Source organism: Ascaphus truei, chromosome 16, assembly GCF_040206685.1.
Source record: "Ascaphus truei isolate aAscTru1 chromosome 16, aAscTru1.hap1, whole genome shotgun sequence".
NCBI classification, from domain to species: Eukaryota; Metazoa; Chordata; class Amphibia; order Anura; family Ascaphidae; genus Ascaphus; species Ascaphus truei.
In genome coordinates, this window is record NC_134498.1 from 1,044,630 (window position 1) to 1,066,848 (window position 22,219).

Genomic DNA, 22,219 nt, shown 5'->3' on the forward strand with positions numbered 1-22,219 from the left:
TAAGGAGAAAAAATATTTTTAATATTACCATTACCAGTGCTGAAGATTGTGGTATTTACTTTTGTCATGTTTTTTAACCGCCTCACATCCTCCTATGTCTTTCAACTGGTACTTTGCATCATTTAACTAAAACACTGCTGACAACACTGCTCCATGAAACTTTCACAAATATCTTTTTCGTTAGCTAAAGAATACACACAACACATTTCCTGCTATGTGACTTAATTGCTATTTTTTTTTAAATTATATCTTTAATCATACTATGAACCAAAACCATGGCACATAATAGGGAACTGCAATTAAGATCAACTAGATGAGAAACCAACACTGCAGACAGACATTCACAGTAATGTACAATGTTGCCATACTTTATTATTTTACATTAACAGGAATTTCCCCCAATTTTTCTATAGAATATACATGATATTGGTTATTGTCCAGTGCTATACATTGCAGAGTAAAATGGGTGACTTTGTATGTGTGAAATTAGTGCACTGCTTGGTTTAAAATAACAGTTACTATAGTTTATGTGTTTAAAAAATTGAATTAAGTCCCCAATGGAAAAGACACCGTACCATGTCTACCTTAATGGGGAACTAAAGAATTGTAAATTACATTAACATAACAAGAGTTTGTAACACAATGTATGAATTGGTAACCAATGAGAAAAATGTAAGTACCTATAGGAATAGATCAAAACTATCTAAAAAAATGATTTCACACAAATTCTTAATTGGTATTTCACAGTGGAAACTAAACCAACCTCTCTGAAAACATAACAAAAATGCAGGGTATTTATTTATCCTAGGGACATATGGAAGTTGCCCATGAAATACCTCTGCAGATAACTTGAAGAGGTTTATTCAATAAAGTGCCATAGTGCAGATTGGACACTATGCATGGAAACTCCTATTAAAGCCAATGGCAATTTCAGTGCGGTAGTACCAAATCGAAACTATCACATTATATTGCATAAGCCCCTACGTGTGAAGGAAGTGACTGTAAGAAAGCAAATCGCAGTTACAAAAAAAAAAGTCCAACAGGAGGTCTGGAAAAAAAAAACGAACAAAAAAAAAAGTATTTCTGGCATCTAACAAAAGCATTACTTCATTTATCACTGCTTTATCTATCCCTGGCTTCACAAAGCAATGACAAGATGGGACTGCAGGCTCTCCAGTGAGGTTTCTTTGTATATGTCATAAGGCAAAGAGGTCCAGTAAGGATGGAAGGATAAAATAAAGGAGAGGATGCAACACTACATGGTGTCCATAGGAAAAGGTTTTTCCCTTTTAGTCTCATCTGCAGGATGCAAAAAAAATTGAGTTGGTAGTATTTTTTGTTCCAGGTGAACTCTTTCATGCATCAAAAAAGCCAAGATTACTTCTTCACACAGCTGGGCCATGCCAACCCTCCACATGCTGCAGACACAATAATGTAGATGATAACCTGTAATAGATAAATGTGTGACAATCTTCAATAGATTAAGGACAAACATGTCTGAGTGGATCTATTGATTCGGTATCTTCCTGGACCCAGGCTTGGCTGTAAACCCTTTTCAATGCAGTATGTAACAGCTCAATGGAATCCATGTAATAAAATTGATAGGAAGCCAAAAGTGACATGTGCGCTAGGTGCTCACTTGCATGTCATTACCCAGAAACCTTGTCTGCAGCTAAACGAATGTATGACGTGACAATTGGCATTACGGAGTAGTGTTGGGCACTTGTGGAAAACATGCAAAGAAACTCACAGGTATACTACTATCTTGGCCAATTTTCAACAGAATAAGAAAATGAATATCTAAATATTTAAACATTAACTGATTAAATTGAAACATTCCTTACGTTTTGCTCTAATGGCAAGAAAGTATTTCATATTAGTGGATCATTTAGGAAATTATTCAGAAATGTGTGGTAGCTAACGTGAATGAGCTTATTGTAAGCAGTACAGCTACTGAGTAAGTAGTCCCTTACTATTGTGAGCACAGAAATAAATATATTTGTATATATGTACATTTGTAGAGAACAAAGGATGTTTTAGATAGGCACTTACAATAGTTACGATAACAATGATGATGGTCAACTTCAAATTCTTCATGCACATAGCTCTGGCGAGGTTTCTGCTTGTAGTCTTAAATGTGACAGACTAAAAAAAAAAAAGTGTATTTATATATAAATAGGTAGATCATATAAGATTTGTGGTTTTTCTTTTCTCGATGCCAGGATTTTGATAAGATGCATCTTCAAAATAAATGTTTACACTCAAACTTGTGACTTTCGAGGATATTTCGGATGTATGTATGTACATCTTTATTTATATAGCGCCATTAATGTACATATCGCTTCACAGTAGTAATACACGTGACAATTATATAAATAACAAATAACAGAACATTGAAATAAGTGCTTCAGACATAAAAGTAACATTTCGGAAGAGGAGTTCCTGCTCCAAAGAGCTTACAATCTAATTGGTAGTTAGGAAGAACGTAGAGACGGTAGGAGGGCATTCTGGTAAGTGCGTCTGCAGGTGGCCAAGCTTTATGCATCATGTGTATAGTATTAGCCTCGGTGCTACAGATATGCTTCTTTCAGCATGTCTTAAGGTGGGTCTTAAAGGTGGATAGGGAGGGTGCTAATCGGTTATTGAAGGGAAGGGCATTCCAGAGGTGTGGGGCAGTCAGTGAAAAAGGTTTAAGCTGGGAAAGGGCTTTAGATACAATGGGGGAAGAGAGAAGACATCCTTGATCTAAAAGGTATGTTTGTATTTTGTGTTGTCAGTTGGGCTTCTTGTCTGATTTGTGGATACTATCATGGGGTAAGGTCACTTTATAAAGTTAGGTTAGTGCCACCAAAAAGTAGTCCATTAAATGTACTTAATAGCATGTACTCTCTCAAAATACAAAAGAAATAAACATTAATACATATTAATGTAAATGTACCAACATTGTAATTACCAGTAAATGTTACTGTTTTTTAATCTCGACTGCTCATATGTTATAGTAGATGAGGTTGAAAAAAGACGTACGTCCATCAAGTTGAACCTATGCTAAATTTAGACGGCAGATACTGTAATCCTATATTTGCACTTACAGTATATTGATCCAGAGAAAGGCAAATGAAAAACCCCCAGTGACATATCATCCAATGATCTCATAAGGGGAAAACAATTCCTTCCTGACTCCAAATATTGGCAATCGGATTACTCCCTGGATCAATATCCTCTTCATGTTTACTTACTTGGTATATCTCTGTATACCTTTCCTTTCTAAAAAGGAAATGTCCAACTTTTTTTTTTTAAATATATTTATTGTATCTGCCATCACAGTCTCTATGGGTTATGAATTCCACATTGTAACTGACCTTGCTGTAAAGAACCCTTTCCTTTGTTGCTGGTGAAATCTTCTTTCCTTCAACCTTAAGGGGTGACCTGTGTCATGTGTAGTGCCCTTAGGATGAACAGTTCTTTTGACGGCTCCTTGAACTGTCCCCGAATAATTTGTATATAGTTATCATATCCCCTCTTAGATGCCTCTTTTCTAATGTAAATAAATCTAATTTAGCTAGCCTCTCCTCATACAGTAAGTTAGAATGTCCATCCCCTTTATTAATGTGGTGGCTCTTCTCTGCACTCTCTCTAGTTCCATAATGTCTTTTCTAAGGAGTGGTGCCCAAAATTGTACTCCATACTCAAGGTGTGGTCTTACTGATGCTTTGTAAAGGGGCATAATTATGTTTACTTCCTATCCATCCTTTGCCCATTTAATGCAAGATAAGATCTTGTTTGCCTTTGCAAAATCTAGAAGTCCTGCAAAGGCTTTTGATACTGTTGATCATGCTATCCTGCTTAAACTCCAGAGCTCTGGAATAGGGAAGTATGCTTTAAACTGGTTTCAGTCCTACCAATCAGGTAGATCCCAACATGTGTCCATCTCAGGCTCTAACTCCAACCCCCTGGATATCACCTGTGGTGTACCGCAAGGCTCTGTTCTGGGACCCCTACTCTTCTCAGTGTTCATCAATGATCTTCCCACAGCTTGGCAGGAAGCCTCAATACACATGTATGTAGATGACAACCCTACAGTATATGCACACAGCCATAGCCTCTCTGACCTTCAACACATAATTCAGTATGACTTTTTGAGACGCGAAAACTGGATTTCCCAAAACAAACTGTTTTTAAACACGACAAGACTGTAACAATGCTATTTGGGACCAAGACTAAATTTTTTAAAGCTTCCAGCGACTGAGCTCCAGATTAGAACCAACTAACACCACCCTAACCCCTGTCACTAGTATTAAATACTTGGGCATATGGTTTGACTCCCACTTAACATTCGGTATGCATATTGATAACCTGACAACCAAGACCTATGCCAAGCTAAGGGTTCTTTACAGGAACAAATCCTCCCTAAGTCTCCTGGTCAGAAAGCGTATCGCACAGCAGATGCTAATGCCAATTATTATTACAATGGAGACATGGTGTATGGCTCGGCACCTCAAACCCACCTTAGCAAACTTGACACCCTCTACAATTCAATTTGTCGTTTTGTTCTCCAATGCAACTAACACATCACTGCGAAATGCTCAAAGAACTAGATTGGTCATCACTTGAGTCTAGGTGCAAAGTTCACCTTTCCTGTCTTGCCTTCAAATACTTTATGGGCAAGCAACCCAGCTACCTGAACAAGCTCCTCACCCCTACCACATGCAGCACCTATCATCTGAGATGAGACTCCAAAAGACTGTTCATGGTCCCAAGGCTCAACAAAGTATCCGGACGTTCCTCCTCTTACCGTGCACCCCAAAACTGGAACAACCTACCAGACTCTCACACCCACCACCAGTTTAAGTTCTTTCAAATCTAAGGCTGTCACACATTTTAATCTGGTCTGTAACTGTTTCATACGCCCATAATATATATTATCTTTAACTCTGCATGCAATGTCTTGTATATAATGTATACCCTGTTCATTTATGTAACTATTTGTAACCATGTATTATTTGTCTTAACTCTGTGCCCAGGACATACTTGAAAACGAGAGGTAACTCTCAATGTATTACTTCCTGGTAAAATATTTTATAAATAAATAAACTTTGGGCACTATTGCTAAGCCTGCTGTCTACAAGCACTCCTAAATCCTTCTCCATCAAGGGTTCCCCTTATATATCCCCATTTAATTTGTAAGTCTCCTGTTTATTCTTGTTTCCCAAATGCATAATCTTACATTTATCTGTATCAAACCTCATCTGCCATTTACCTGCCCAAGTTTGCTTAAAAAAAAAAAGTCAATTGGAGATGTTTTTAAATCAGGAGCCATGCTCGGACCGCATTATAAGCAGATCCGCATGGTAGTGGATCGCGCTTTAACGAGGTTGAGCTGTAATAGGTTTTAAATCCGGTTAGACATAGTCCACCACCTCTTCTATTTGCTCGATCCTTCTGAAAAAGGGAATAACCCTCTAAATGAACTGTCCAGTCATGAGTTTCATCCCACCATGTATCAGTAATGCCTATGATATCATACAGCTCCACTGTAGCTATTAATTCAAGCTCACCCATTTTATCTGTCAGTCTTCTTGCATGCATTTAAGTTTTTTTCCCAGTCTGCACTATTATCTGCTCCTGCCTTTCTACTCCAAGTGGGTTTAGTCTTTAGAAGTTGTCTAGTATGATCTGTACTTAAAATGGGTGTCTCCCTGGTTGCAAAACTCCCACTTGCCTCCATTCTCTATTGCCATGAACCCTTGCTATTTCCCCATTGCTCCTGAGGAAGCTGTTGCATACAGCGAAACGCGTTGAGCCGAGTAGCAGCACAGCTGAAGCACAGTCTGGGTAGCTGTTCCATCCCCGAAGGCACAGTGTCGGCACTGCGATCCCACCATCCCTTCTTCCATCCGCTCCAACCGGAAGTCGTCAGTCCAAGGCCCGGACGTGACGTCAGATGCTCTCCATCCGCGACCGGACGAGGGGGCACCCTCGTGGAGGGATACTGAAGGGACTGGAGTTACTACTTCCCGAGTACCGACCAACTGCCTCAAGTAAAATCTTACGTGAATTCGATCGTATGTCACATTGTGAGTACATGTCCTATGCATTTTTAATCATAAAGTTTGGTGTTTTCTGGTCAACACTATGGTTTCTCTCTATTCCTGCATGACTGCTTGTATCTGACTGGGAGTTGAAACCTTCATGAACATATCATCCAGCCCTATACCAGTATTCACTGCTGTGTGCTGCGGCCATATTCACCTGTCACTGCAAGTTGGAGTCTTCAAGAACTACCTCTAAACCACTTGCTGTTTTTTTATCTTACTTGTTGTAAGTAGGCCATCTATAAGAGCCAAGTTTTCTCACTGCAGACCACTTTTTAGTTAACTCACTGCACCATGATTTTTTATATGTTTTTTCTTTCTAGGTGTTCCTGATGACATCGCTCCCTTCCTGCCCTGGATCCTAACTACTTGTAAGGGAATCAGTGCATATTCCCAGTGAAGGTTGAGAATATTCTAGCTACAGTACACCTTATAATTTTATTACTATATATTTTTTCTTTATATTATTGTTGTTTTAGCGCCGTTCCAAGTCACTGGGTTTCACACTATTTCCCCATCCCCAACTATTCTATTTAGTTCGTTATCTGTTTCTTGACCTCCCCATCATCCATCCAATATATAAGCAATATATCCTTTTTTCTTATTTGTGGAGGCAGTTACACTTTCCGCTCTTCCCCCACTCCCATTTCATAATTATTCCTTGGTGCTGGAGTTTGAGAATTTATTCTGCTGTGTGCCTCAAAATTCATTTTTGGCATACATGTCTGATCACTCTGCAAGTTGAGTTTACTGTAGGATGGTAAGTTACCCAGAAAATAATTTAACTTTCAACACCACATTTTACACTTTTCCTTCTCTTAAAAGTATTGTTGGATTAGGAGAAAGCAACCAAATAATTTAAAGGTTTTTCCTCCTCCACTCAAATTGTGTGTTTAATATGCCACAAGTGAACTCTTAGTCTTTACTTTAACAAACTTTCAATGAATACTTACAGAGTCAACAAGGTTTTCTGTTTTATCAATTAATAACTCTAATCGTTCTCCTCTTTGAGCAACCAAATCTAGAGTAAAAAAAAAATATATATACACACGTAAACCATTGCAATACAAGTTTGGATTTAATGCCACACACAAAATATATATTGGCCGATTAGACCACAACCCAAAGGGAATCTGTATCCCTCATGCTTTTTTTTTTTTTTTTTAAATCTCTCGTGTCTACATGTGATGTAGTGGTTTAGATTTTGAAAAATTAAGGTTATTTGCAAAAGGAATAACATTGAATTAAAGGAAACTAGCTATTTAACCATTTTAATAGTCTACAAAATGTTGCAGTACTCTTTAAACAGACTCAAGATTTGGATAAGGATAAAATCATTCTCGTCTTTAAAATTAAAGAAAATAAGCTTCTGAATTATAGAAAAATTCAGGCATGACGAAATTCTATTATTTCTGAATATAGTATATACTGTGAAGAGGTTACAATAGGTATTCAGCTGATATTTTGTACCGTTGTATTTTGTGCTTTAAGTAATGTCAGCTGTTAATAAAAGATACTTTGTATCATGCTCTTGAGAAATACATGTATGTTTTTTATTGAGAAAAAAGTATGAAATATATGTCTATTGTGTTAAAATAGTGCCGTTGTCATAACTACTTTGAAGCTAGATATCTGCATTCAAGACCTGCAGTCTCTGCCCACCCGGCAAGACAATTTACATCAAACCATTTGAATGTTTTAACCAAAATTACCTATATTCCGGACCATAATGCCTTTCAGTTCATCCACCTGGGTTTGAGTCTCCACCACACGGTCTACACTTTTATTTTCTGAGTGGTGTTTCTAATGAAAGATAAGAAAAACAAAATTAGTTCTATATAAAAAATAAAAAAAAATTAAAAGGCAATCCTCGCAGCACTTAAAAAAAGAAAAAAAATAAATTATATAATATATATCTATATACAGCTAAACCCCGTTATAACGCGCCTCGCTATACCGCGATTCGGTTATAATGCGGTTTTCCCGTGGCTCCCGTTTTTAAAAAAACACACACTGCACTGCACACACTCACTGAACACACACTGCTCATTGCTCACACACTGCACACACACTGCTCATTGCTCACACTGCACACACTGACACACTGCACACACACTGCTCATTGCTCACACTGCACACACTGACACACTGCTCATTGCTCACACTGCACACACTGCACACACACTGCTCATTGCTCACACTGCACACACTGACACTGCTCATTGCTCATTGCTCACACTGCACACACTGACACACTGCTCATTGCTCACACTGCACGCTCACACTACACACACTACACACACCACACACACACACACACACTACACATATACATAAATCAGCCTTACCTTGGGGATGATTGGTGAGGCATGTGGCTGCAGGGGGGGGGGGGGGGCGTGCCGGTGGGGGTGGTGCTGCGGTGGAGGGGGATGATGGCTGCGGGGGCCCCCGATGCTGCGGGGGCTGGTGGGATGGCTCGGTGCAGCGCGGGGGGCATGGGGGGGGGGGCAGGACGACCCTGCGCTACGGCAGGGCCAGGGGGCCCTGTATTGCGGCGCGAGGGCCCTGTGCTGCGGCGGGGGGGAGCCGGACCGGAGGGGAATCCCCCCTCCCATCTCCTGTCACGCGGTGACAGGGGAAGCTGAAGCCGAAGCCGGAGGGGAATCCCCCCTCCCATCTCCTGTCACGCGGTGACAGGGGAAGCTGAAGCCGAAGCCGGAGGGGCATCCCCCCTCCCATCTCCTGTCCCGCGGTGACAGGGGAAGCTGAAGCCGGAGGGGAATCCCCCCTCCCATCTCCTGTCACGCTGTGACGGGGAAGCCGGGACCGCGGGGTAAATATGCACTGATGCGGCGGCCATTTTTAAAAAAAAATTAGCGCGACCCCGTTAGTAACGCGGGGGTCTCGGGGTGGACCCCGAGGACCGCGTTATAACCGGGTTTAGCTGTATATATATATCTATATCTCTATATGTCTATATATCTTGGTTTTGATATATGCAGACTTTGATTACCTTTATTGAAAATTAATTAACTAAGCTGCTGGTTCTTTCCCATGATTGATCAGCAAAGATCATGTTTCCCAGGGTTCAATAAATGGCTGCCTCCAACTACTGGAAACAAATGATCAAACATGTAAGTGTTGCAAAGATCTTGTACTGCTGGGGACATGTGCTAAAAGCTGCTATAGAAATCCAAGGATGCTCAGTATATTAATAACATATGGCATTAATAGTATAATACATTTAAAAAAAAACTATTATCCAATACTACAGATCTGATTTAAAAACACATGTACAGTAGGATATTGCTTGGATTGCGCATTTAAAAGCTAAAATGTTCAGTGATTCATCCATTGTTTTTTTATTTAAAGAAATATATACTGTACCTTTCATAGTGTCAATGTAAGGCTCTGAATACTGACACTTCTGAGTATTTTTATCAAGGCAAATTGAGAAAAAATGCATGCAAATGTCATGCTTTTTAACTTTATATGCATCAATTTGATGAGACTTTGCTCCAATTTTTATGCCATGTGCAAAAATTATGACTGAAGTGGTTACAACAAAAAACAAAGAAGCCCAAAGCTACATCCAATGAGATAAAAATACACAGTGAAATGCATAATATACAAACACACACACACACACACACACACACACACACACACACACACTAAAATATATAAATAAAATACATTTAATAAATTCCTAGTCAGAACATTCGTTTTTATGTATTTATTGTATTACATTATACTACAATTAGTCCTTGTTACGTGTGTGTGTGTAAATGTCGGATCTAGAAATAAAAGCCAGATGTGAATGACTAGTTTCCTGAACCCCTTAACCAATGTCTGGATGTCCCCGCTTCACAATATCACAATAAGCAGCAATCCCACCTGGGATCTTACCTGATCCGCAGTCCCTCTATGTCCAGGTACCCTCATTCCCGCAATGTTATACATTGAAGGGGATGTGTTCCCTACCTGTCTTCTGGGTTAGGGGGGGTTCCGATGTCTTCCGTGTGAAGCTTGAGTCAAATCTGGAAGACAGCAGTATAGGTTATTTCGGTGTAGTATAGGGCAGTTAAGATATATAGGGTAAATAAGAGATCCAGAGTGGGAGAGAGAGTGAGAGAGTGGGAGAGAGAGTGAGAGAGTGGGAGAGAGAGTGAGAGAGTAAGAGAGTGGGAGAGAGAGAGTGAGAGAGTGGGAGAGAGGGAGAGAGAGAGGGAGGGAGGGAGGGAGAGATAGAGAGAGGGGGAGAGTGTGGGGGAGAGAGGGAGAGTGTGGGGGAGAGAGGGAGAGTGTGGGGGAGAGAGGGAGAGAGGGAGAGTGTGGGGGAGAGAGGGAGAGGGAGAGTGTGGGGGAGAGAGGGCGAGAGAGAGGGAGAGTGTGGGGGAGAGAGAGCGAGGGAGAGTGTGGGGGAGAGAGGGAGAGTGTGGGGGAGAGAGTGAGGGAGAGTGTGAGAGTGTGGGGGAGAGAGGGAGGGAGAGGGAGAGGGAGGGAGGAGAGAGGGAGGGTGAGGGAGGGAGGGAGAGAGGTAGAGTGTGGGGGAGAGAGAGAGAGGGAGAGTGTGGGGGAGAGGGGGAGAGTGTGGGGGAGAGGGGGAGAGTGTGGGGGAGAGGGGGAGAGTGTGGGGGAGAGGGGGAGAGTGTGGGGGAGAGTGTGGGGGAGAGTGTGGGGGAGAGTGTGGGGGAGAGTGTGGGGGAGAGTGTGGGGGAGAGTGTGGGGGAGAGAGGGAGAGTGTGGGGGAGAGAGGGAGAGGGAGAGTGTGGGGGAGAGAGGGAGAGGGAGAGTGTGGGGGAGAGAGAGAGAGGGAGAGTGTGGGGGAGAGAGGGAGGGAGAGTGTGGGGGAGAGAGGGAGAGTGTGGGGGAGAGAGAGAGAGTGTGGGGGAGAGAGAGAGAGTGTGGGGGAGAGAGAGGGGGTGAGAGAGGGAGAGAGAGTGGGAGAGGGAGAGAGAGGGAGAGAGAGTGGGAGAGAGAGTGAGAGAGTGGGAGAGTGGGAGAGAGAGTGAGAGAGTGGGAGAGTGTGGGGGGGAGAGAGAGAGAGAGAGGGAGTGTGGGGGAGAGAGAGGGGGGAGAGAGGGAGAGTATGGGGGAGAGAGGGAGAATGTGGGGGAGAGAGAGAGAGAGGGAGAGTGTGGGGGAGAGAGGGAGGGAGAGGGAGGGAGAGAGAGTGAGAGAGTGGGAGAGAGAGTGAGAGTGAGAGAGTGAGAGTGTGGGAGAGTGAGAGTGAGAGAGTGAGAGTGAGAGTGAGAGTGAGAGAGTGAGAGAGTGAGAGTGAGAGAGAGAGAGAGAGGGAGAGTGTGGGGGAGAGAGAGAAAGGGAGAGTGTGGGGGAGAGAGGAGAGAGTGTGGGGGAGAGAAGGAGAGTGTGGGGAGAGAAGGAGAGGGAGAGTGGGGGAGAGAGAGGAGAGGAGAGTGTGGGGGAGAGAGAGAGAGGGAGAGTGTGGGGAGAGAGGGAGAGTGTGGGGGAGAAGAGGGAGAGTGTGGGGGTGAGAGAGAGAGAGAGAGAGAGAGGGAGTGTGGGGGAGAGATAGAGAGAGGGTGAGTGTGGGAGAGAGGGAGAGTGGGGGAGAGAGAGAGGGAGAGTGTGGGGGAGAGAGAGAGGGGAGAGTGTGGGGAGAGAGAGAGGGCAAGTGGGGGAGAGAGAGAGGGTGAGTGGGGGAGAGAGAGAGTGGGGAGAGAGAGAGAGGCGAGTGGGGGAGAGAGAGAGAGGGAGAGTGTGGGGGAGAGAGAGAGAGGGAGAGTGTGGGGGAGAGAGAGAGAGGGAGAGTGTGGGGGAGAGAGAGAGAGGGAGAGTGTGGGGGAGAGAGAGAGAGGGAGAGTGTGGGGGAGAGAGAGAGAGGGAGAGTGTGGGGGAGAGAGAGAGAGAGAGAGTGTGGGGGGGAGATGATACACAGAGAGAGAGGGTGGGTGACTGGCTGACTGGGTGGGTGACTGGCTGACTGGTGGGTGACTGACTGGCTGACTGGGTGGCTGACTGGGTGGCTGACTGACTGGCTGACTGGGTGGTGACTGACTGGCTGACTGGGTGGGTGACTGGGTGGGTGACTGACTGGCTGACTGGGTGGGTGACTGACTGACTGGCTGACTGGGTGGGTGACTGGCTGACTGGGTGGGTGACTGACTGACTGGCTGACTGGGTGGGTGGGTGACTGACTGACTGGCTGACTGGGTGGGTGACTGACTGACTGACTGGCTGACTGGGTGGGTGACTGACTGACTGACTGGCTGACTGGGTGGGTGACTGACTGACTGGCTGACTGGGTGGGTGACTGACTGACTGGCTGACTGGGTGGGTGACTGACTGGGTGGGTGACTGGGTGGGTGACTGACTGACTGACTGACTGGGTGACTGGGTGGGTGACTGACTGACTGGCTGGCTGGCTGACTGACTGACTGGCTGACTGGCTGACTGACTGACTGACTGGCTGACTGACTGGCTGACTGGCTGACTGACTGGCTGACTGACTGACTGGCTGACTGACTGCTGACTGACTGACTGGCTGACTGGCTGACTGACTGGCTGACTGGGTGGGTGACTGACTGGCTGACTGACTGGCTGACTGACTGGCTGACTGGGTGGGTGACTGACTGGCTGACTGGGTGACTGACTGGCTGACTGGGTGGGTGACTGACTGACTGACTGACTGGCTGACTGACTGGCTGACTGGCTGACTGACTGGCTGACTGACTGGCTGACTGACTGGCTGACTGGGTGGGTGACTGACTGGCTGACTGGGTGACTGACTGGCTGACTGGGTGGGTGACTAACTGACTGGCTGACTGGGTGGGTGACTGACTGACTGGCTGACTGGGTGGGTGACTGACTGACTGGCTGACTGGGTGGGTGACTGACTGACTGGGTGGGTGACTGACTGACTGACTGGGTGGGTGACTGACTGACTGACTGACTGGCTGACTGACTGGCTGACTGACTGGCTGACTGGCTGACTGACTGGCTGACTGACTGGCTGACTGGGGTGGGTGACTGACTGGCTGACTGGGTGACTGACTGGCTGACTGGGTGGGTGACTGACTGACTGGCTGACTGGGTGGGTGACTGACTGACTGGCTGACTGGGTGGGTGACTGACTGACTGGGTGGGTGACTGACTGACTGACTGGCTGGGTGACTGACTGACTGACTGGCTGACTGGGTGGGTGGGTGACTGACTGACTGGCTGGGTGGGTGACTGACTGACTGACTGCTGACTGGGTGGGTGACTGACTGACTGGCTGACTGGGTGGGTGACTGACTGACTGACTGGCTGACTGGGTGGGTGACTGACTGACTGACTGGCTGACTGGGTGGGTGACTGACCTGACTGACTGGTGGGTGACTGACTGACTGACTGGGTGGGTGACTGACTGACTGACTGGTGGGTGACTGGCTGACTGGGTGGGTGACCTGGGTGGGGTGACTGACTGACTGACTGACTGACTGACTGACTGGGTGGGTGACTGGCTGACTGGCTGACTGGCTGACTGGCTGACTGGCTGACTGGCTGACTGGCTGACTGGCTGGCTGGCTGGCTGGCTGGCTGGCTGACTGGGTGACTGACTGACTGGCTGACTGACTGGCTGACTGACTGGCTGACTGGGTGGGTGACTGACTGGCTGACTGGGTGGGTGACTGACTGGCTGACTGGGTGACTGGGTGACTGACTGACTGGGTGGGTGACTGGCTGACTGGGTGGGTGACTGACTGGCCTGGGTGACTGACTGACTGGCTGACTGGGTGGGTGACTGACTGGCTGACTGACTGGCTGACTGGGTGGGTGACTGACTGACTGGATGGGTGACTGACTGGCTGACTGACTGGCTGACTGGGTGGGTGACTGACTGACTGGGTGGGTGACTGACTGGCTGACTGACTGGCTGACTGGGTGGGTGACTGACTGACTGGGTGGGTGACTGACCTGGCTGACTGGGTGGGTGACTGACTGACTGGGTGGGTGACTGACTGGCTGACTGACTGGCTGACTGGGTGGGTGACTGACTGACTGGTGGGGTGACTGGCTGACTGGCTGACTGACTGGCTGACTGGCTGACTGACTGGCTGACTGACTGACTGACTGGTGGGTGACTGACTGACTGACTGACTGACTGACTGGGTGGGTGACTGACTGACTGACTGACTGGGTGGGTGACTGACTGACTGACTGACTGACTGGGTGGGTGACTGACTGACTGACTGACTGGCTGACTGGCTGACTGGCTGACTGGCTAGCTGACTGGCTGACTGACTGACTGACTGACTGGGTGGGTGGGTGACTGACTGACTGGCTGACTGGCTGACTGGCTGACTGGCTGACTGGCTGACTGGCTGACTGGCTGGCTGACTGGCTGACTGGCTGACTGACTGACTGACTGACTGGGTGGGTGACTGACTGACTGACTGGCTGACTGGCTGACTGACTGGCTGACTGGCTAGCTGACTGGCTGACTGACTGGTGGGTGACTGACTGACTGACTGACTGGGTGGGGTGACTGACTGACTGGCTGACTGACTGGCTGACTGACTGACTGGGTGGGTGACTGACTGGCTGACTGGGTGGGTGACTGACTGACTGGGTGACTGACTGACTGACTGACTGGGTGGGTGACTGACTGACTGACTGACTGACTGACTGGGTGGTGACTGACTGACTGGCTGACTGGGTGACTGACTGGCTGACTGGGTGGGTGACTGACTGACTGGCTGACTGGGTGGTGACTGACTGACTGGGTGGTGACTGACTGACTGGCTGACTGGGTGGGTGATGACTGACTGGCTGACTGGTGGGTGACTGACTGACTGGCTGACTGGCTGACTGGGTGGGTGACTGACTGACCTGGGTGGGTGACTGACTGACTGGCTGACTGACTGGCTGACTGGCTGACTGGTGGGTGACTGACTGACTGGGTGGGTGACTGACTGACTGACTGGGTGGGTGACTGACTGGACTGACTGGGTGGGTGACTGACTGACTGGGGTGGGTGACTGACTGGCTGACTGACTGGCTGACTGGGTGGTGACTGACTGACTGGGTGGTGACTGACTGAGCTGACTGGCTGACTGGGTGGGTGACTGACTGACTGCTGACTGGCTGACTGGGTGGGTGACTGACTGACTGGGTGGGTGACTGACTGCTGACTGGCTGACTGGCTGACTGGGTGGGTGACTGACTGGCTGACTGACTGGCTGACTGGGTGGGTGACTGACTGACTGACTGACTGGGTGGGTGACTGACTGGCTGACTGACTGACTGACTGACTGGGTGGGTGACTGACTGACTGGGTGGGTGACTGACTGACTGGGTGGGTGACTGACTGGCTGACTGACTGACTGACTGGGTGGGTGACTGACTGGCTGACTGACTGGCTGACTGGGTGGGTGACTGACTGACTGACTGACTGGGTGGGTGACTGACTGGCTGACTGACTGACTGACTGACTGGGTGGTGACTGACTGACTGGGTGGGTGACTGACTGGCTGACTGACTGGCTGACTGGGTGGGTGACTGACTGACTGGGTGACTGACTGACTGACTGACTGGGTGGGTGACTGACTGGCTGACTGACTGACTGACTGGGTGGGTGACTGACTGACTGGGTGGGTGACTGACTGGCTGACTGACTGGCTGACTGGGTGGGTGACTGACTGACTGGGTGACTGACTGACTGACTGACTGACTGACTGACTGGCTGACTGACTGACTGACTGACTGGCTGACTGGCTGACTGACTGGGTGACTGACTGACTGACTGACTGGCTGACTGGGTGGGTGACTGACTGACTGACTGGGTGGGTGACTGACTGGCTGACTGGGTGGGTGACTGACTGGCTGGCTGACTGACTGGCTGACTGACTGGCTGGGTGGGTGACTGGCTGGCTGACTGGCTGACTGGGTGGGTGACTGACTGGCTGACTGACTGGCTGACTGGCTGACTGACTGGCTGACTGACTGGCTGACTGACTGGCTGACTGGCTGACTGGGTGGGTGACTGACTGACTGACTGACTGGGTGGGTGACTGACTGACTGACTGGGTGGGTGACTGACTGGCTGACTGACTGACTGGCTGACTGACTGACTGGCTGACTGACTGGCTGACTGACTGGCTGGGTGGGTGACTGGCTGGCTGACTGGCTGACTGACTGGCTGACTGACTGGCTGACTGACTGGCTGACTGGCTGACTGGGTGGGTGACTGACTGGCTGACTGACTGGCTGACTGACTGACTGGCTGACTGGCTGACTGGCTGACTGGCTGACTGGGTGGGTGACTGACTGACTGGCTGACTGGCTGACTGGCTGACTGGCTGACTGGCTGACTGGGTGGGTGACTGACTGGGTGGGTGACTGACTGACTGGCTGGGTGACTGACTGACTGACTGGCTGGGTGACTGACTGACTGACTGGCTGGGTGACTGACTGACTGGGTGGGTGACTGACTGACTGACTGGCTGGGTGACTGACTGGCTGACTGACTGACTGACTGGCTGACTGGGTGGGTGACTGGCTGACTGGGTGACTGACTGGCTGACTGGGTGACTGACTGACTGGCTGGGTGACTGACTGACTGGCTGGGTGACTGACTGACTGGCTGGGTGACTGACTGACTGGCTGGGTGACTGACTGACTGGCTGGGTGACTGACTGACTGGCTGGGTGACTGACTGGGTGGGTGACTGACTGACTGGGTGGGTGACTGACTGACTGGCTGGGTGACTGACTGACTGGGTGGGTGACTGACTGACTGGGTGGGTGACTGACTGACTGGGTGGGTGACTGACTGACTGGCTGGGTGACTGACTGGCTGACTGGCTGACTGGCTGACTGGGTGGGTGACTGACTGGCTGACTGGCTGACTGGCTGACTGGCTGACTGGCTGACTGGCTGACTGGCTGACTGGCTGACTGGGTGGGTGACTGGCTGACTGGGTGGGTGACTGGCTGACTGGGTGACTGACTGGCTGACTGGGTGACTGACTGACTGGCTGGGTGACTGGCTGACTGGGTGGGTGACTGGCTGACTGGGTGACTGACTGGCTGACTGGGTGACTGACTGACTGGCTGGGTGACTGACTGACTGACTGGCTGGGTGACTGACTGACTGACTGGGTGGGTGACTGACTGACTGGCTGGGTGACTGACTGGCTGACTGGGTGGGTGACTGACTGACTGGCTGGGTGACTGACTGGCTGACTGGGTGGGTGACTGACTGACTGACTGGCTGGGTGACTGACTGGCTGACTGGGTGGGTGACTGACTGACTGGGTGGGTGACTGACTGACTGGGTGGGTGACTGACTGACTGACTGGCTGGGTGACTGACTGGCTGACTGACTGACTGGCTGGGTGACTGACTGGCTGACTGGCTGACTGGCTGACTGGGTGGGTGACTGACTGGCTGACTGGCTGACTGGGTGGGTGACTGGCTGACTGGGTGGGTGACTGGCTGACTGGGTGGGTGACTGGCTGACTGGGTGACTGACTGACTGGCTGGGTGACTGGCTGACTGGGTGGGTGACTGGCTGACTGACTGGCTGGGTGACTGACTGACTGGCTGGGTGACTGACTGACTGGCTGGGTGACTGACTGACTGGGTGGGTGACTGACTGACTGACTGGCTGGGTGACTGACTGGCTGACTGGGTGGGTGACTGACTGACTGACTGGCTGGGTGACTGACTGGCTGACTGGGTGGGTGACTGGCTGACTGACTGGCTGGGTGACTGACTGGCTGGGTGACTGGCTGACTGACTGGCTGGGTGACTGACTGGCTGACTGGGTGGGTGACTGGCTGACTGGGTGACTGACTGGCTGACTGGGTGGCTGACTGGCTGACTGACTGGCTGACTGACTGACTGACTGACTGGCTGACTGGCTGACTGACTGGCTGGGTGACTGACTGACTGGCTGGGTGACTGACTGGCTGACTGGCTGACTGGGTGGGTGACTGACTGGCTGACTGGCTGACTGGGTGGGTGACTGGCTGACTGGGTGGGTGACTGGCTGACTGGGTGGGTGACTGGCTGACTGGGTGGGTGACTGGCTGACTGGGTGACTGACTGACTGGCTGGGTGACTGGCTGACTGGGTGGGTGACTGGCTGACTGACTGGCTGGGTGACTGACTGACTGGCTGGGTGACTGACTGACTGGCTGGGTGACTGACTGACTGGGTGGGTGACTGACTGACTGACTGGCTGGGTGACTGACTGGCTGACTGGGTGGGTGACTGACTGACTGACTGGCTGGGTGACTGACTGACTGACTGGCTGGGTGACTGACTGGCTGACTGACTGGCTGGGTGACTGACTGGCTGGGTGACTGGCTGACTGACTGGCTGGGTGACTGACTGGCTGACTGGGTGGGTGACTGGCTGACTGGGTGACTGACTGGCTGACTGGGTGGCTGACTGGCTGACTGACTGGCTGACTGACTGACTGACTGACTGGCTGACTGGCTGACTGACTGGCTGGGTGACTGACTGACTGGCTGGGTGACTGACTGGCTGGCTGGGTGACTGACTGGCTGGCTGACTGGCTGGCTGGCTGGCTGGCTGACTGGCTGACTGGCTGACTGGCTGACTGGCTGACTGGCTGACTGGGTGGGTGACTGACTGGCTGACTGGCTGACTGGCTGACTGGCTGACTGGCTGACTGGCTGACTGGCTGACTGGCTGACTGGCTGACTGACTGGCTGGCTGACTGGCTGACTGGCTGACTGGCTGACTGGCTGACTGGGTGGGTGACTGACTGACTGACTGGCTGGGTGACCGACTGGCTGACTGGGTGACTGGCTGACTGGCTGGCTGACTGGCTGACTGGCTGACTGGCTGACTGGGTGGGTGACTGACTGACTGACTGGCTGGGTGACCGACTGGCTGACTGGGTGACTGGCTGACTGGGGGGGTGACTGGCTGACTGGGGGGGTGACCGACTGGCTGGCTGACTGGGGGGGTGACCGACTGGCTGGCTGACTGGGGGGGTGACCGACTGGCTGGCTGACTGGGGGGGTGACCGACTGGCTGGCTGACTGGGGGGGTGACCGACTGGCTGGCTGACTGGGGGGGTGACCGACTGGCTGGCTGACTGGGGGGGTGACCGACTGGCTGGCTGACTGGGGGGGTGACCGACTGGCTGGCTGACTGGGGGGGTGACCGACTGGCTGGCTGACTGGGGGGGTGACCGACTGGCTGGCTGACTGGGGGGGGTGACCGACTGGCTGGCTGGCTGACTGGGGGGGGTGACCGACTGGCTGGCTGGCTGACTGGGGGGGTGACCGACTGGCTGGCTGACTGGGGGGGTGACCGACTGGCTGGCTGACTGGGGGGGTGACCGACTGGCTGGCTGACTGGGGGGGTGACCGACTGGCTGGCTGACTGGGGGGGTGACCGACTGGCTGGCTGACTGGGGGGGTGACCGACTGGCTGGCTGACTGGGGGGTTGACCGACTGGCTGGCTGACTGGGGGGGTGACCGACTGGCTGGCTGACTGGGGGGGTGACCGACTGGCTGGCTGACTGGGGGGGTGACCGACTGGCTGGCTGGCTGACGGGGGGTGACCGACTGGCTGGCTGGCTGACGGGGGGTGACCGACTGGCTGGCTGGCTGGGGGGGTGACCGACTGGCTGGCTGACTGGGGGGGTGACCGACTGGCTGGCTGACTGGGGGGGTGACCGACTGGCTGGCTGACTGGGGGGGTGACCGACTGGCTGGCTGACTGGGGGGGTGACCGACTGGCTGGCTGACTGGGGGGGTGACCGACTGGCTGGCTGACTGGGGGGGTGACCGACTGGCTGGCTGACTGAGGGGGTGACCGACTGGCTGGCTGACTGAGGGGGTGACCGACTGGCTGGCTGACTGGGGGGGTGACCGACTGGCTGGCTGACTGGGGGGGTGACCGACTGGCTGGCTGACTGGGGGGGTGACCGACTGGCTGGCTGACTGGGGGGGTGACCGACTGGCTGGCTGACTGGGGGGGTGACCGACTGGCTGGCTGACTGGGGGGGTGACCGACTGGCTGGCTGACTGGGGGGGTGACCGACTGGCTGGCTGACTGGGGGGGTGACCGACTGGCTGGCTGACTGGGGGGGTGACCGACTGGCTGGCTGACTGGGGGGGTGACCGACTGGCTGGCTGACTGGGGGGGTGACCGACTGGCTGGCTGACTGGGGGGGTGACCGACTGGCTGGCTGACTGGGGGGGTGACCGACTGGCTGGCTCTGGGGGGGTGACCGACTGGCTGGCTCTGGGGGGGTGACCGACTGGCTGGCTCTGGGGGGGTGACCGACTGGCTGGCTCTGGGGGGGTGACCGACTGGCTGGCTCTGGGGGGGTGACCGACTGGCTGGCTGACTGGGGAGGTGACTGACTGGGGGGGTGACTGACTGGGGAGGTGACTGACTGGGGGGGTGACTGACTGGGGGGGTGACTGACTGGGGGGGGGGGGGGGTGACTGACTGACTGAGGGGGGTGACTGACTGACTGAATGGGGGGGTGTGACTGACTGAATGGGGGGGTGTGACTGACTGAATGGGGGGGTGTGACTGACTGAATGGGGGGGTGTGACTGACTGAATGGGGGGGTGTGACTGACTGAATGGGGGGGTGTGACTGACTGAATGGGGGGGTGTGACTGACTGAATGGGGGGGTGTGACTGACTGAATGGGGGGGGGGTGACTGACGGGGGGGGTGACTGACGGGGGGGGGTGACTGACTGGGGGGGGTGACTGACTGGGGGGGGTGACTGACTGGGGGGGGTGACTGACTGGGGGGGGTGACTGACTGGGGGGGGGTGACTGACTGGGGGGGGGTGACTGACTGGGGGGGGGGGTGACTGACTGGGGGGGGGGGGTGACTGACTGGGGGGGGTGACTGACTGGGGGGGTGACTGACTGGGGGGGGTGACTGACTGGGGGGGTGACTGACTGGGGGGGTGACTGACTGGGGGGGGTACCTCTGTTGTCATACATATACACACACACACACACACGGGGGGGTGGGAGGAAAGGCCGCGACCAACACCACCACCACCACCACGCTCCTCCCCCACCCACCCACGCCCATCTCCTGCTCGTGGGGGGGAGGCCGACACCCCCCCTATACTTCACGCGGGCGTAGTGGAAGCTTTGGGGAGTTGGCAGGGTGGGGGTCACGTAACGAGGTGTCCCCCAGCGGGCACCACTGCCCTGCTGCCCTCGCCGGCATGTCCCGCAGATTTGCTGCGCAGGTTTGCCAGCATCCCCCCACCCCGCGGCGGCAAGAAGCTAGTTGTCGGGCGGCAGACAGGCATCCCCCCCCCCATACTTCACCTCATGCAGACCGCCATCCCCTACCACACACACACACACACACACACACACACACACACACACACACACACACACACACACACACCACCTCTTGCGGCGGCTGCGCCGTCATGAAGATAGCTGGGCTGTGTAATCTTTGGGGAGGCGGCAGGGTGGGAGGCACGTGGTGAGGCCCCCCCCCCCGGTATGCCAACCGGGCTGCAGCAGTGGGGACCTCTCGCCCCGGGCAGCAATCGGTGGACAGGAGGGAAGGGGACAGGAGGAGGGGAAGGGGACAGGCAAAGGGGACAGGAGGAGGGGACAGGAGGAGGGGAGGGGAAGGGGACAGGAGGAGGGGAGGGGGACAAGAGGAGGGGAGGGGGACAAGAGGAGGGGAGGGGGACAGGAGGAGGGGAGGGGAAGGGGACAGGAGGAGGGGAGGGGGAAGGGGACAGGGGACAGGAGGGAGAGCTAACGCAAAGGCGCGGCAAAGGACAGGAGCAGAGGGCCACGGTGGTGAGTGGGGAGCCATGTGGGTACCGCACGGGTTGTCTTGCAGGAGGCAGGGAAGGAGCAGCGGGGCAGCAGCATGGAGAGTACTTACCCTCCAACAGATCTCCTGGCAGAGAAAGAATGACCGCTCGTTGGGGGCGGGCTCATATAGAGCCTGGCCGCACGCCCACAAAGTCTGGGAGCGCACGCCAATCAGCTGTCAGGTAGGGGGAGTTTTTTTTTTTTTTTCAGCGCGAGCAGGGGAAATTTCAGCGCGAGCAGGGAAATTTCAGCGCGAGCAGGGAAATTTAAAAAAAACAAACACGTGTGCTGCTTGGGCCAATATTTACTCGCCCG

At 52.0% G+C, this 22,219-nt stretch overlaps 1 protein-coding gene across 2 annotated transcripts in view; it reads right to left on the minus strand.

Moving 5' to 3' along the window:
- VAMP7 (vesicle associated membrane protein 7) overlaps nucleotides 1-22,219 on the minus strand; it is a 57,647-nt gene continuing 35,428 nt past the window's right edge. For both annotated transcript variants that reach the window (XM_075572704.1, XM_075572705.1), the window contains exons 5-8: nucleotides 7,805-7,895; nucleotides 7,046-7,113; nucleotides 2,053-2,145; nucleotides 1-1,446 (exon numbers count right to left, since the gene is read on the minus strand). In XM_075572704.1, the coding sequence (XP_075428819.1) occupies nucleotides 1,378-1,446; nucleotides 2,053-2,145; nucleotides 7,046-7,113; nucleotides 7,805-7,895 (321 nt within the window). In that variant the 3' untranslated portion in view covers nucleotides 1-1,377. The remainder of the gene's footprint in view (nucleotides 1,447-2,052; nucleotides 2,146-7,045; nucleotides 7,114-7,804; nucleotides 7,896-22,219) is intronic.